Source organism: Rana temporaria, chromosome 3 (assembly GCF_905171775.1).
Source record: "Rana temporaria chromosome 3, aRanTem1.1, whole genome shotgun sequence".
NCBI classification, from domain to species: domain Eukaryota; kingdom Metazoa; phylum Chordata; class Amphibia; order Anura; family Ranidae; genus Rana; species Rana temporaria.
The window spans coordinates 324104102-324121148 of record NC_053491.1 but is presented as its reverse complement, the minus strand read 5'-3'; the positions used below and the strand labels follow the sequence as shown (position 1 = coordinate 324121148).

General features: G+C 40.8%; 1 protein-coding gene across 5 annotated transcripts in view; it reads right to left on the bottom strand.

Annotated features, from left to right (window-relative positions):
- Positions 1-17047, bottom strand: part of PCDH1 (protocadherin 1) — a 283416-nt gene that overhangs the window by 206931 nt on the left and 59438 nt on the right. For all 5 annotated transcript variants that reach the window (XM_040344960.1, XM_040344962.1, XM_040344964.1 and 2 more), the window contains exon 3: positions 10085-12277. In XM_040344960.1, coding sequence (XP_040200894.1) covers positions 10085-12277 — 2193 coding nt within the window. The remainder of the gene's footprint in view (positions 1-10084; positions 12278-17047) is intronic.

The window sequence follows — 17047 nt, the reverse complement described above, 5'->3', positions numbered from 1 at the left end:
CTTTGGACTTGCATCTGCCATTCTAATACAGAGTATGCATGGTGAGACAACATAGCCACTGAGCCGTTACTGCGCATGTTTTTCTCTATTTTTTTTTTTTTAACATTTGTATGCGCCATGCACACCAGGCTTTTCCATAAGCTCAAAATAAGGCAAGAAAAAAAAAACGCTGGATGAAAAATGCTGATAATATTTTTGTGCCAGCTTCTAGTAACATTTTAGTAGTTCTTAGAATAATTAACATTTTATTAGCGTTTTTTTGCAATACAAAAAAAAGCTGTTCAGAGCATTTAGAAGCATTCAGCATGTGTGCGCGTGTGTTTTTTGTAGTGTGCAGGAACACGATTTTTAGCTTCTAGCAGAAAAAAAAAAAAGCTGCTAATCGCTTCTAGGAGCTTAATAAAATGCTAGCATGCATGGAGCCCTGAATTAATTATTTTTATTTTATGAGGCTATTTAAGTTAAATACCTTATATACTCGAATATAAGCCGAGGCACCCAATTTTACCACAAAAAAAAAAAAAAAAAAAAGGGAAAACTTTTTGACTCGAGTATAAGCCTAGGGTGTCCATCTGCATGCCTCACTGTGCCCATGCCTCACTGTGCCCATGCCTCGACTGACGTTTAACATGGGAGTCTATGGAAGGGGTGCCCAGCTTTAAAAGGGAAAAAAAAAAAAAAAAAAAAAAGGCGGTGCTCCCCAGCCATAGGTCCCCCAGACAACAAACTTAGCACACTTTTAGAGGAGAAATGGGGCTACATGTGTGCCAAGTTCCTGGGTCCAGGGGACCTATAACTAGCCGGTACTTGGTGCCCAAAATCACCAGAGAAATAACCGTTTAACATGGGAGTCTATGAAAAATCGGTGCTCCCCAGCCGTAGGTCCCCCGGACAACAAACTTTGCACACTTGGGGTCCAGGGGACCTACTGTCGGCCGGTCCTGGGTCCCCAAAGTCCGGGAGATCAGGCACAAAAAGGTTACTCGAGTATAAGCCGAGGGGGGCATTTTTTAGCACAAAATAAATGTGCTGAAAAACTCGGCTTATACTCGAGTATATACGGTATGTGCCGTTCTCCACTTTAAAGGAGTTGTAAAGTAAAAAATAAAAAAATAAAAAAATCACCTTAATGCAATCTATGCATTAAGGTGAAAAAAAATCCGATGCTGCTGCCCCCCCCCCCCCGTTATACTTAACTGACCCCTCGAAAGTCCCGCGCTCGGTCCAGAGATCCTCTTCGCTGCTCAGCCTGGCCACTGATTGGCTAGAGCGGATGGATTGAGAGCAGCGCAGTCATTGGCTGGCGCTGCTGTCAATCACATCCAGTGACGCGGCGAGTAATACAGTGAGCGACTATGGCCGCTCGCTGTATCACAGGAGCATGCCCGCAATTACTCACCACCATGCGAGCTCTCTCGCATGACTGTGGTCAGTACTTGAATGAATGAATGAAAAAAACTTATATAGCGCGGCACATGCGAACTGAATCGCTTCTGGGCGCTTGATGTTTCGTGTCTCATGACATCAAAAGAGCAGAGTTTTAATCTGTCTTCTGAAAGTCAGGTGGTTTTCCTCCAACCGAACGCTGGTTGGTAAAGCGTTCCATAGTCTCGGACCTTGCGGGGAGGACCAGAGACAGCTGCCGAGGGACCCCAGAAGACATGGATCGGGGCCACTCTGCAAAACTAACTGCACAGTGGAGCAAGTATAACATGTTTGTTATCTTAAAGGAATTTTTTTTTTTTCCCCTTTACTAACCCTTTAAAGGCTGTGGTAAAGAGGCAGATTTCCATGCAATATCATCTGGCCCTAGTAATCTATGAAGGTGTGTTTGATGGGACTGGTATGTGATCTACAGCTCAACTCCCCTGTAATTAGAAGAAGTGCAATACTACCGTGCTAACAAAAATCTAATATTCTTTCATGGGAAGGACTCTCCCCTCCCTCAATTGATGACTGGCAGCAACTAGTTAGATCTGTTTCTCCATTATATTAGCTTACCTCAGACTCTCTCAACCTTTTTAACATGGAGGAACCCTTGAAAATGGTTTAGGTTTTAGGAAACCCCTGCTAATAATTAAACGAATATCCACAGCTCGCAGTGCATTTGTTTAAACCAGTAAACTGAGACAAGGCGCCTCTACCCAAAACCAACTTACCGTTGGTGGTCAGTGAAATGCTGCCTTGGATTGGTGAGCAGTGGGAAGAATTGTTACAGTGATGGTCATTGAGAAGATTGTCCCTCTGAAAAGATCATTGATATCAATGTGAACTTTATATGAAAGGAAAAATAAAATTGTGGGGGCACCGTTGTTGGGCTGTGCTTAAAGCATCAGTTCAATCATGGTTGTCACCCTATAACAGAATGTACCTTCGAAAGATTTTAAATGCAAAAAAATATTTTTTTTGCAAATGTCAAAGCTTACATGAGATTTTTAGAGACCGGCTTTACCAATACGAAAAAAAAAAGTACCCATCTTAGAAGCGGAAAAAGCATTCGTTTATTTACAAGTAACTAGTGTATTAAGTATCCGAAATGATAAAAAAATAAATAAAATAAAAAAAATTATATAAAAATGATATATATGGGCCGAAACAACTAATCGATTAATCGACAACTAATCAATTATAAAATTAATCGATTATCATTTTCATAATCGATTAATCGGCCAGTAACCTAATGGGGTTAAAAAAAAAAATTATCGTTTTCTAGTACAAAAAAAGCAAATCTCTACTGTAAATATTACTTTCATTGTCCCACAGTAAAAAATTAACCCCTTACAGTAGCGATTTGCTCTTTGTACTAATTTTAGTTTTTTTAACCCCGTTATGTTACTAAACATCTCAGGACTGGGTCACACCTCTGTGCTTTTTGCAGAAACACACTACAGTTCATTTACACGGTTTCACATCCATGATTTTGTCAGCTGCTGAGTATTTGGAAAGGGCAAGGACTTTTTTTTTTTTTTTTTTTTTACGCAAAACTGCTATTTTGGGTTTTTGGTTCAATATACTTCTGCAGCTTCTCCATTGAATTTTTTTTTTTTGGGCAATTTGTGTTTTCTAATTTGCCCAACAAATTGGCCAAAAAAAATAAAAAAATCGCAGCAACATTTTTATTATTTTAAAGGTTGTTAACCGATTAATCGAAACAATAAATCGGCCAACTAATAGTCTATGAAAATGTTAGTTGCAGGCCTAAATAAATAAATATATATATATATTTTTTTTTTATTGTTGTGCAGACGCAGTGAAAAAGATCTGTGATTATTTTCACCTGCCCATAAAACTGAAAAATATGCCAATATCTTTTTAAGAGAAGTGTAGAGTTTTACAAAGACCAAATTGCATCCAGTAATTTAGCATTTTGTCCATTAGGATCACTTCCATTACAAGTGAAAATGCCTATAATACCCACTAATATGCTTCTAAGTGTGCCTTCCCCTCTTTCACAGCCTTAATTGCAGCATTTGGACACCAAGGAAAGCTCTGTACACTTCACAAGGCACTCAGCAAGGCCTCTGGGGAGCTTCAATTCCATATTCAAAGTCAGCATCCGACGGCAATAACCATTTTTCCAACTAAATTAATGCTTAGCAAAAAAAAAAAAAAAAAAAGGGGGGGGGTGCAAAAAAGGAAAATACTGCAATATACCAGAAAAAATAAAAACAACCTTTATTCACAAATCAATAAATAGCAATCAAGTAGAAAAAACGGAGGAACGACCAACATATACTGGTAGTCATATTTTCAAACATTGCATAGTCATTACACAGGAGGTGGGTACAGAACATAGAAACCTCTCTGGTGCAAAACCATATAGGATATAATGAGTTGGCAAAAAAACACGGTTTTAGGTGTCTGATATAAGTCACCCATCACTCACCCTGGTTCATAATGTACTTCAGAAATGCTCTTCAAAGCTGAAGCCCAGGCCATTATACAAATGCAGCCATGTATTCATTTACAGATGAACTCCAGGAATTATATTTATTGTATACTTACATTGGTCCAGCTTGGCAGAGGGGAGGGGCAGCGTCACAAAATTCACCTCTTCCAAATCAGAAAACATCTTGTAATTATTGAAAAAAAAAAAAAAAAAAAAAAAGGATGTAGCCCACATATAACCAATAGCAGGAACTAGAAGATGGCAGCTATCAGCGTTTTGCAGCGTCTCCCAATTGCCCATCAGGTTTGAGATACGTATATGCCAAGCTGGACCAATGTTAAGTATGCAATGCCGAGAATTCCTGGAGGTCAGCTTTAAGTCATGAAAAAGACTTCTTAAATACTGCCAATATAAGTATCTAGATTGGTTTGATTTGTACCTATTGGCTTCCTGTAATCTCCTGCACAGCAGGACTGGGAAGGGAGTTGGTACTGTCAGCTGTCAGTCTAAAACTGAACACTCAGAAAGGAAACGCAGAAGGAGTAATTTGTGGCAGTTCGGTATGTCACAGGTGCTTATGTTATGTCACAAGACTAACACAAATGGATTGCAACGCTTTAGCAGGTAAGACAGTTAAAGTGGATGTAAAGCCACTCTCATCCTTTCTAAACTACTGCCATAGTGCTGATCTATAGGGATATAGATGTCTCCTGCATGTATCCTTACCTGTCAAATGTCTCCATTTGTTATAAGAACTGAAAAACGTCAGATTCTGTGGGTGGGTCTGTTGTCTGGAGCTCGGTGGGTGGAGTCGTGATGTCAGTAGACTTCCTGCCCACATGCATTTTGTCCTATGTATTACTTACACTGAATTCTGCTATGATCACTTACATCCAGTCAAAATCCAGAAAAGTAACCACATGACTTAAGAAAGGGAGTGGGGGTGGGAATTAAAAAATAATGCCCGCCTCCAGGCTAGTGCATGAGATATGTAAATAACCTGTCACTCACAGCAAGGGGGCGGAACGGACCAAGGTTTTTCTCTGTTAGTCCGTTTTATTTCACTGAACAATAAAAGATGATTGTTCAGAACTGGATTAACTCTTTGTGGCAAGACTGGGCACATATGATAGGAAATCTTGTACTTTACATTGTGACAGCAAAAAAAAGAAAATTCAGGTTTACATCCACTTTAACATACCAGTAAGTATTTTAATTGTGTATTTTGCCATTGACCTAGAATTCTGTTTTAATAAGTCTACCATACACACTACAATCAATTTTAAAAATTTACCAAAACTACGTAATAGGACAGTCTACCTAAAATAATCAATTTGGATCAACTCAGGTAGGCTCTTGCACGTCATAGTTGTTGGTGGATTATTCAATCAGTTTGTAACATGTTTTGTAAGCTTTACAAAGCTCTAAAGGGGAAATTTATCCTTGAAATATTCTATGAAAATTAAAAACGCATGTACTTTGATAAATATAGAACACCAGGTTTGACTTCTGTCCATGCCTTAGATGCCCAGCAATCGGCATTGGGAATCTGCCAGCCCTTTTACAACACCACCATGCAACTTATGTCGCTCAATCCTCTCGTGCCATCTAGGTCTTTGGCACGAACAGTGAAAGCATTTGCAAGTCAGGCTTTGCAATCACAAGACTCAGATAGCATTAGAGGTGTTGAGCGACACCATAAGTTGCATGATGTTGCTGGTATATGGCCAACACTGTTCAATGTTAATTGCTGGAGCATCAGAGCGGAGACACAAGTCATAAATGGTGCTCTGTATTTATCAAGGAACATGTGTCAAGGCTAGTCTACAGTAACCCTTTGAACATTTAAGTGAACCCAAGTCTATTCTGAACCATGCCCATTTTACACCTCGCACTGTTCAATCAGCTAAGCCGATAATGAAAGCAGTGCGATTTGTACCCATCAATGCTTTCCCTGGCTGCCAACATGGTGGTAGGACGCCTACTCTTGTATAAAAGCAGGATCAGTGTTCAGCTAGCTATGCCTCAACATCCCACTTTGATGGTGAATGTGTGACCAAATAACTTAGATCTGTTCAGGGGCTGGCAGCCAGAAGCCTGGAGCTACTCACAGGTAAGTACACAACCTTCGCCATCAGATCAGGTGACAAAATAGTGTGGGCATGTATGCAAGGTATGTTATGTTATGTTTAGTTCGCTTGCTCGATCCACTAAGAAGAGGGACTTTAGAAACTAATCACATCAACCAGATCACTGGTAAACAAAGATTTGACTACTTATTGACTGCGACATATGTTGACATTAGTGCATTGCAAATAAGTTATATTAGCAAGGAGTCCATAAATGACTCACATTTTTTGCAAACTCCTGCTGAATCAGCTAAAATTGGAGCCATGGGTGACCCCGTCAACACCTCCCAAAGTCCATTTACAAATTGACCGAGCCTGATAGAAAATAAGCCAAACAGTGATTGCATTCTCTGCAGTCACTAGTTAGTTATTCAGACAACCACAGGGGCTGGCTATCTGTAAACCATAATCAGTGGAGATAAATAGAGATGGGGGATCATACTGATCTTCTTTCAGCCAGTGGGTTTAAGAGAAATCTCTGCGTATATGGCTAGCCTTAAGATCCTTTCCGACAAGCAGTTAAAATAGTTTTTAAAACCTTTGTTTGAAACAACCACATTCTAACGCACATGCGTTTCTGGGGTAGTGAAGCTAAACTAATTATAAATGTTGTAACCGAAATTGGTATGAGGCAAGGGGATATAGTGACTTCATTATTGCGCCAGCCACACCCCATTTCTCCATGATGTGGATTGCCATAAACACTTTTGTAACAGTTACAAAGTTTTGTTTATTTCTGGCAGAGTCGGCAGCTGATCAGCAAGCATTCTGAGTAGGGGGACCCCTACCAGAGGAGTAGTTAGGGTTTATATTTTCTTTCCGGAAGTTAACACCTGTGTGGTATTTAGTGCCCCTATCGGACATAGACAGGAAAAATCTGCCAAGCAGGGACACAAAAGCTTTACAATGTTCTACACCTTCCTACCTACCCCACCCAAAACAAAAAAAAGAATGTGGTTGGGTTTAGGGTCAGCAAGGTATTCCATCTTAAAGCCAGCACTCACATTATAAACTATGAGCTTCCCCTAAAGATGCAGACCAAGGTTTGTTTTGTCTTGGGGACAGTGTAAAGCAAGTGACACTTGCTTTTCTCCGCAGTCTTGTGGTAGCTGGTGCTCCCATTCTCCATCATCCCACAATTTTCTGTGGTCACAGGTCCTGCATTGCAACTGTTGACGTCGTCAAGAGGGGAGGTGACACAATTAGACATTGGCAAGGACAGAAGCTATGTGGGACTGGTTGTAACTACCGGAAAGGGCGTGCGGGACCATGAAGAAAGACAAATATTACAGTCTTAGATCATCTCCATGACAAAACTGGCACCATACTTCATTTTGGCCTCCAAGAGATGTTATACAAAAGGTGTTGACTTTGGCTTTTTTTTTTTCTTTTATAAGTCCAGGACAAAGCAGCAACATAAAATTAACAAGTCTAATATACAGATATAAATTACATGTATAAAAGTCCCTGACGGTGCCAAAAATGTAAATTGCAATAAGATGGCAAACCAAGACGTCTTCAAAATATGCAACTAACTTTTTTATATAGATACACACACAAAAGCGGTTATAAAAAATCCTTCATTTTTATTAACATGTAAAATTTGAGATTTCTCAAACAAAATATTCAAAATCTTTTATGGTCTTGAAAAAATAAAAGAAAATAAAAAATAAAATAAAAAAAAAAAGACAGAAAAAAAAAAAAAAAAAAAGGCACAAACTTTTTAAGTTACAAAGCTATCACACAATAAGGCACATTGGCACTGCTCAAGTGTTAAGGCATATTTAGGGAGGACAATATTTATTGTGCTTTTACAAGGTCCTGCACAATGGCATGACTTCTTTGTAGAGAGCTCTTTAGGCAAAGGTCTCTATTGATTTGGAGACTCTGCACTTTAAAACTTTGCAGACGTAGTAAAACTTAACTGGAATTTGAATTCCTATTGAGAAACCAAGGTTATATGATCTTCCTTGAGTAATTATTTAAACGTGCAAGTCTTGCTTGGTTATGCAGAATGTTACCAGAAATAGTTATTTACAGCAGCCATGCAACACAAAACGTAACCAATTAAAAAAGTAAAGCCAACTGTTTTTCCCTTCATTATATGCATGCCCCTCTGAGGTCTGGTTAATAACATTCCTAGGTTATTAATCTGCCATCTTCCAATCAGTGTATGACCTTACTAAAAATAATTCTGCTTTAGTCTTATGACAAAAACTTAAGTCAGCTTCTTAGGTTTGAAGTAAATTTGTCAGTACCCAAAACGTTGACAGACTTGAACTACAAAGCAGAAAAATGGCACATGCACATCATTTTAGATGTATTAATCTGCATGCCAGGTGTGCTCTAACTGGCAAGCTTAAATATTTCCTAGTAGTGGCAAATGGTATTGCTGCCCTCTCCCGCGTGTTACTATTGATCAATCCGTATGATAGGTAGCTTTACTAAATAGGAATTTGTGGTAAGGGGAGGGACCAGCATGCAACACCAACAAAAGTTGGCAAAGCACAGGAAAGAAAATGTCCGTATGGGCCACACATCTCTGCAAACCCTGGGTAAGAACGTGTAACAGGCAGACCATGCCCCCCCCAATGCATTTCACTCCACCCCGGAGCTTAATGGCGGAGATCCCCATGATTAAGCTTCAGGGGCAAAAGTGAAACACATTGGGGACATGGCCTGATTGGATCCTGGGCCAAGGCGGTTATACTTTCTTTGCTGGGGTTTCCAGGGATGTGTGGCTCATATAGACATTTTCCGTCTGGAGCTGAGCGCATTCCTAGCCTGCACTCACAGTGGTTGGCTTTATTGAATAGGATTCCTACAGTCTGAGCGCCATCCACAATTTTGGTTTTGGGGTCACAACAAAAGTTGGCAATTGCAGCAGTTTCGGATTCAGCGTACCTAGGCTGCAAATGAATGCAGTTATAGCCATTTGGGTACAAGCCAGGTATACCCTAAACCTTCTGGTTACACAAATGGAGAGATGGAGAGGCATTTTTCTTGTGAATGTAGTAGTCCATTATTTCTAGAGATATATATATATATATATATATATATTTATTTATTTATTTTACACACACACACACACACACACACACACACACACACACACACACAGATAAGGAAAGGAAGCATGTTGCCTATAGCAACCAACTTCGATGAATAGAAACTCATTGAATAGAAAGGATTTGATTAGTTGCTATGGACCACAGACCTCCAGTCGTCCAGCATTAGGCAGAAGAACAGTGTGTCGGCGTATTCCTAAAGACACATTTGGTTAAGAAAATTAGAGCACAGAGCTAACAGAGGAGAAGTAGGAGATAAACCATGCAAACGGCAGGCACTAAAAGGGAAATATTAATAACACTGTACAAGTTAGCAGCCCTAACACAATACGCCTATTCTTCCAAAGGATCCCAAACCCCATGAAAAACCCTTTAGAAAAAGTCTTAGTCATAACACTCAATGCCATGATAAAACCATCCACTTGTATCAAGCAAAAGCCAAGATCTTTATCAGCTACAGCCACAATAAAGAACCAGTCACCCAGTAGAGCTCAGCAAAAGGAAAGGAATGATTAATTGCAAAGGAAAGCATAGGCCTGCCCCCAACAAAACAGATATAAAAATAATACAAAAAAACAGTGCATCAACACAAGCTCTTGCAGTGAGAGCCAGCTCACAACACTGCACTAGTAAACCAAAAAAGAAATCATTTCCTTAATACGTGTTAGCTAGCATAACACTACTAGTGTATTTCCAGCCCATTCTTCAATAATTTAAAATTATATACACGGCACTGTGAGGCCTGCACATGCTCATAGGGCCTATTAACATGAAGTGCTGCTGATTACAATACAATTTGTTTTTGGTTCGACACAGCAACAATTCAATCAAAACTACTACCTGACCTACAGAAGGCAAAATAAAAATAAAAAATAAGTCTTTATTGCCCCCACCATCCCCACTGGCTCTTAGATACTTCAAGAGGAAAGGCATCACCATACGTCAGTCCAAGCTATAGTGCCATCCACTGAAGCCTTCTGTAGGAAGTAATCGCCTACCTGCTTATGGTTGTATTTCTGGGGATTGGTCCGATAGCTGTAATCCGAGTACTGATCAGAGCCAGTGGAGTTGTTGTCCCCAGTGCCAACAAAGGTGTTGGCAGCCGGTAGGTCTTGTACCACCTGGTGCTTCTTGGAGGCAGATGGGGATTGTGGCTGCAGTTGGATGGATGGCAGGGGAGAGTTTGAGCGGTAATGACGCCCCAAATCCGGACTCCCGGGTGGGTAATTCAAAGGAAGATGAATCCTTGGGCTGTCCCCAACAGAGTCACTCATCAGATTAAACTTAAGGGACTTCTGCAGCCCACTTTCTTCATCCTCCTCTACTGGTTTGGGTGGCTTTGGAGATTTGTTCTTCTTTGTTTTAATTTTATTTTTACCGTTTTTATTACTCTGCTTTGGGGCATACAGATCTTTTGTTTCTTTCTTACCAGCCTGATAGCCACTCTTCGCTTCCTTCTGTCTGCAGTATCGAGCCAAAACAACCACCACAATGACTACGACAACTGCCACAATCCCAGCAAACACACCAAATAGGATGATTCTTTGCTGTTTGTTATGTTCATATTCAGGATCCCCAGCAATATCAATGTTCAATGGAGTATCCTGGCTGTGACCAAGTAGAGTTTCCACAAAAGTCTGGTTTGTTAAAGTGTCATTGATATAGAAGTGAACTAAGGCTGTGCCATGTCTGGTAGGTTTTCCTCGATCACTTACTCTTACTACTAGACGGTGCAGGCCATGGTGCTTCCTTAAAATCTGCTTTTCTAGGGTTACTTCACCCCCTGTGGGTGTTATCTGAAAAAGTTCATAGGGATTGCCACTAGCGATACTATATACAAGTTCAGCATTAATACCCGTGTCCATGTCCTCAGCTCGAACCTTGTTGACCTGGGTACCTGGGTGTGTAGAAGGAGTAAGATAAGCATATGAAATGTTTGAAGGTACAACGATAACTGGAGCATTGTCATTCTCATCAAGGACATTTATAGTCACACCCACATATGAAGAACGAGGCGGGTCCCCTCCATCCACCGCCTTCAACCGGAAGGTGTACGTGCTCTGGTGCTCCCGGTCAAAGGAGATGCTAGAAAGGATAGTGCCTGTCCCATTCTGGATAACAAATTCTCCACTGTCCGGCTCCACTGAGAGATGGATACGAGCATTTTCACCTTTATCTGCATCAATAACTGTCACCATTCCAACTGGGCTCAACCTAGGCATATTCTCCATGACTGAGAAATTGTAGCCATTTAGCATGAACTTGGGATCATTGTCATTACAGTCCAGAACAGTGATGACAACAGAAGCTGTCCCTTTTAGACTTGGGGATCCTTTATCTGCAGCAACAACATGAAAATCATAATGTTCCCTCTGTTCCCGGTCCAATACGGTATTGACTCTAATTTGACCAGAGTCTGGGTTGATAGAAAAGATTGCACGAGTATTGGCATCTGCAAGTATGGAGTAAGATATCTGAGCGTTTGAACCACTATCAGCATCGGTTGCACTAACTTCCATTACAATATCATCAGGAGAGTTGTTCTCTTTGAAGGTCACCTCCATCAGACTCTGGGGGAAGATAGGTGGATTGTCATTCACATCTGTCACCTGCACCTTAAGAGAATTGGTACTGGAAAGAGGAGGGTTGCCAGAGTCAACAGCTACAATTTCAATAGTATATTCTTTTATAGACTCATAGTCCAGCGGTGTGGTGGTTTGCAGGAAATACTTCTTTTTGCTGTCAGTCCCTGTGTCGCTAACCTGTTTCAGCTGGAAAGGAACATCCCTGGCCACAACACAGGTCACAGCAGCATTTTCACCCTCGTCTATATCAGAGACCTGTACCAATGCCACGGGCGTTTCCACAGGGACATCTTCCGATATATTTGCAACACCATCTTGGTGTGTTACAAGGCCGAACCCTCTGATGTCAATTACTGGCTTGTTGTCATTTGTATCACGTATAGTAATTGTAACTTGGGTACGGGCAGATTTAGGATTTGATCCTTTGTCCTTGGCCACCACTGAAAAACGCAGCATTCCAACATCTTCACGATCTATGGGACCCTGAACTGTAATCAAACCTGATGATCTATCTAGGTGCAGGAGCCTCCGAACAGTATCTGAGGCCTGGTGAAAGGAATAGTCAATCTCAGCATTGGCACCCTGGTCCGAGTCATTGGCTTTCACCTGCAAAAAACACAAACAAGATAATTAGCTCAAATATTTTTGATAGACATTTTTCAGTTAAACATAAAAAATAAAAAAAAATAAAAATAAAAAGAAGAAATAAGGCATCTAAAAATAAAAAACTGAAGATATGTCAAAATAAGTTACATTTCTTTGTTGTAAAAATACCCCCTCCCCCCCCCCCCATTCATCTTGATCTGGCTATAGATATCAGTAATTGGTATCAGTGAGTACTTAAAAATAAAATTGTTGCTAAAAAAAGTGGCATCGGTGCATCCCTATCTAAAATACCACCTTGTCTCTTACTTTTATTGAATCCATTCATATACAGCCAAATATGAAGAAACTCATAAATAACATTTTAATGTGTGTTAAACTACCACCATTATTAAGAAACAATAGGAATAAGAAATTCAACAATGTTACACCAAACTCTAGAGAAAGCTTCAGCGTTTTATTTTTCTCTGGATTTATAGTCTGAAATCAATTCTATGAAATGAATATCTGCCAAAAAGGTCAATACAGTCATGAAGTGTGAGGACTGCTTTGATCACATATTGATGGTGTCAGAGCCGCTCATCCATGACAGGCGTGATTTTGAACCCTTTTAAACCAGGCTGCCTCAATTATTATGTGGGACAGGGTGGTGATCAATAGGCTACTGAACTGAAAACTCCTCGTTTTTCCAACTAGCCCAAAGCAGAAGGGTGAAAGGGAACCATTACAAGCAGGAAATTATTTGCACTGTTCCTCAAGGTCTTATGCCGCGTACACACGATAATTTTTTGGCTTGTAAAAAAACTAAGTTTTTCAGCCTCTAGAAAAAAAATTTTTTTTCCAACTTCATCATTAAAACGACGTTGCCCACACACGATCATTAAAAAAAATGCTCTATCAAAGTGCGGTGACGTACAACGGCACTATAAAAGGGGAAGTTCCATTCGGATGACACCACCCTTTGGGCTGCTTTAGCTGATTCCGTGTTAGTAAAAGACGATTCGCGCTTTTCTGTCTGTTACAGCGTGATGAATGTGCTTACTCCCATTCCGAACGCTAGTTTTACCAGAAAGAGCGCTCCCGTCTCATAACTTGCTTCTGAGCATGCGTGGGTTTTTTACGTTGTTTTAGCCCACACACAATCATTTTTTTACAAACCGAAAAACGACACTGTTTAAAACGTTGTTAAAAAAATGCAGCATGGTCGATTTTTGTTTTTTGTCGCTTTTCAGAACACGAAAAATTATGCGAATCCCACACGATTATTTTAAATGACATTTTTAAAAAAAAACAATGTTTACAAGCCGGAAAATGATCGTGTGTAAGCGGCATAATTATAACTGTTTGAAACATATCCAACTCCTGTTGCCCTAAACTTTGAGTGACGGTGCATTGGATGGAGAATAAGAATGCTCTGTTAACACTTACCTTTACAAATGTACTGAACACATTTGCTTTTCAGTTATAGGACAAGGTTTCCAGAAACTAGTTATTGAATATTTTTCAGAGTAGAAGATCCTACTCCTTTAAAAGCATGTTATATGACAGCGATTGTCCTGTGTCAATTGGCCCCCTGTAACACCTAGAAAACCTGACTGATCCGGTCAGTTTCTTCCCACCCCTCTGTAAACTGACCACAGTGTATTATAGCCGAGACCAGACACCGTGGTCAGTTTGCGTGCCTCTCATTAGCAGCCCGCTATCTGCTCTCCTCTCCTCTCTGCTCTGCTCCTGTGTCCTCCCCCCTCAACTCTGTCTGTGTGTGACCTGCCCTTCCCCCTCCTGCTGCTGCTCTCCTAACACTGAGTGGCAGTTCACACAGAGGCGACTTGCCAGGCGACTTAGCTGCCTTACAAGCCACGCTGCGTTCTTTACTATGGGACTGTTCTAATAGGAGTGACTCAAGTCGCTCCGACTTAGAAAAAGGTTCCTGTACCATTTCTGGGACAACTTGCATACAGAAGTCATTTTGCAAGCCGCTGCTGAAGTCGTGTGCAGATCGCCTTGCAAAGTCGCGCTGCAAGTTGGGCTGCCCCTGTGTGAACCGGCACTAACCTGTATACACAGCGTCTCCCTCCGTGGATGATTTGTAAATATAAATGCCTTATTTAAGAGCCGAGATTTCGATTACATGACCAGCTAGCTCTCTCCTCCTCCCCTCCAGACTGACAGAGGAATCACAGTCCCGCCCACTGCATCTCTCAGAGGAGGAAAGGAGAAAGCTGGCCAGTCATGTGATCACAATCTCAGCAGTGAAATTAGGTATTTGCAGCATTTATTTTGATAAAAAAAAAAAAAAAAATAATCACACAGAGGGGGATACTAGAATAGGAGGCAATGCTGATGGTGTATACAGGTTAGAGTGGCTTAATCACTTTAAAGGAAAAAGTAGGCCCTGCCAGGTAATCAGAATCCACATATGGCCAGCAAGAATATAAAATATGCTCCCGGCACAGGACTGTAAATAAATGGCATTTCACAGCAGAAAGAAATATTTGTCTCATTTGTGCTAAGCTACACCTGCCGTTGAGGAATGTTCAAAAAACATTTTAATGAAAAAAAAGTCAGAATGTCAGAGCGCACAATAAGCTTCTCTGTTGCTGGATAAAAACAAGAGCACCAGTGCCTGAAGGATGATTTGTTCCAAGATTATAGCTTGTACGCAGCAAGAAAAGTAAGCTTTGTTCAGTCACAGTGAAAACAGTTGACTTTTTCACAAAGATGTTGCCACACAGTGGCGCTGTGCTATACGGACTATGGGGGACCTCTGCAATATTTCTGCCCAATAAAGCTGTAAACCTGTGTAAGGTAAAGAATACCTTGTAGGTGAATTAGAGCAAGGCCCCTTCTTCCAGTAACTAGATATTACATTGGCAAAAGGAGTAGCTGTAAGTGGGGGGGTCCCAATTGATTCTCAAGTAAAAGGTTTAGGATTGTAACATTTATTACCATCGAAGTTAGAGGTCACTAGAGTCACACTAAAAATATTTAAAGTACATCTGTAATGAGAAAAGCCATTGCTGCTTTAATATTTGTTAAAGTCACAGGCTCAAAATAGGACTATTGGAAATAAATACTAGAAGACTTATATATGGTCAGTGACCCAAAGCATTGGAGCTCGAGGATATAAGCCCGACAGCCAGGGAACTCAAAAGGAGAGAGCAACAATGGCACCCTGCATAATTCTCTTATGAATTTTAAGATATTTATACAGTGAGGGGAAAAAGTATTTGATTCCCTGCTGATTTTGTACATTTGCCCCTAACAAAGAAATGATCAGTTTACCATTTTAAAAATGGTAGATTTATTTTTTTTTATTTTTTAATAGCGAGACAGAATGGAAAAAAAAACCCCATTTAAAAAAAAAAAAAAGTTATAAATTGATTTGCATTTTAATGAGTGAAATAAGCATTTGATCCCCTTCTCAGCAAGATTTCTGGCTCCCAGGTGTCTTCTATACAGGTAACAAGCTGAGATTAGCTGCACTCTTAAAGGGAGCGCTTCTAATCTCAGCTTGTTACCTGTATAGAATATACACACTCAGATGCCAATCTCTCCACCATGGCCTCTGTAGATGGACTTTAGGCTTGTAACAGGAGCAGGGATTACAAAAACACAGTAAGGCCCCTTACACATGAGGTGGACTTCATAGAGTCTGCCTGCTCAGCGGTAAACCCGTCTGCTGGTCTGTGTCCACCCTGCTTTTGCAGACCGGACACAGGTACATGCTGCTCTCCTCTATAGGCGGTCAGATGTAAAATGGACCACCCGGCTACCATCTGATCCACCAGACCAATGGGGAATGGAGGCCCATCAGTCTGTTTTTAGAGGGATAGGAGCAGACAGGATGTTGGTAGGTGTCAAGGGACAGAGACCCACAGATGAGACTGGAAAATCCGAAAGGGACCACCTGAAAAATTGCTAGGTGGACAAGATCGGTCCGCTAGCGTGAAAGGGGCCTAAGGCTAGATTTTTAGCCAGTCTGTGGGCTAAAGAAAAAAAGAAATATTCTGATATTAATCTGTGGCATCAGCAGCTTTCTGAATTCCTGAACAGTTTGTACAGTTTTTTTATTTGAAAGATGCTGGGCGGGAGGGTGGCGACAGGGCCACCCATGGGGGGAAAATGTGAATAATGTATGTCCAGCATAAAGCTGTAGCAGAGACTTTGCCAACTCAGGAGAACTGATTTGTGTCCGTTATCAACATGCTGGATATAGCCCCCCCCCCCCCCCCCCCCATAGCTATCACAACCAGCTGTAATATTTTTTTCTATTTTATATCACAAAAAGGTTGTAGATTTTCTAATCAGAACTGCAGTTGTGTTGTATGGCATTTCTTTAGGCGGTCCTGTGATTCCATCTGAAAGATACACTCCAAATACAAATTGTATATAGTGTAACAATGGTTGACTCTCCATTTCTAGACTTCCCTGGAATATTTTTGAGCCAAATAAGCCAGAGGCTGAAGACCCTGGTCCTGGAGTAGGTGTTTAATCGCTCAGGACATACATGACCTCCTGACAGTGCTAATTAATTGAATCCTACAAAAAGGAAGAGCACAAAACTGAATTCCTGAGTCAGACCTAGAGTCACCCTTTCCCAAGATAGACCGAGAAATAAGCCACCATCCAAAACTCACCCAACCAGTTCTTAGTCAGGCCAAGTTATGTTACCCGATAGGAATGCAAAACATCCAGCAAAGCAATCACCTGGAACCAGTTTCAGCTTAGAGGAGCAGTCACGGTCACAGTAAACTGTGTTGAGCGAGATCA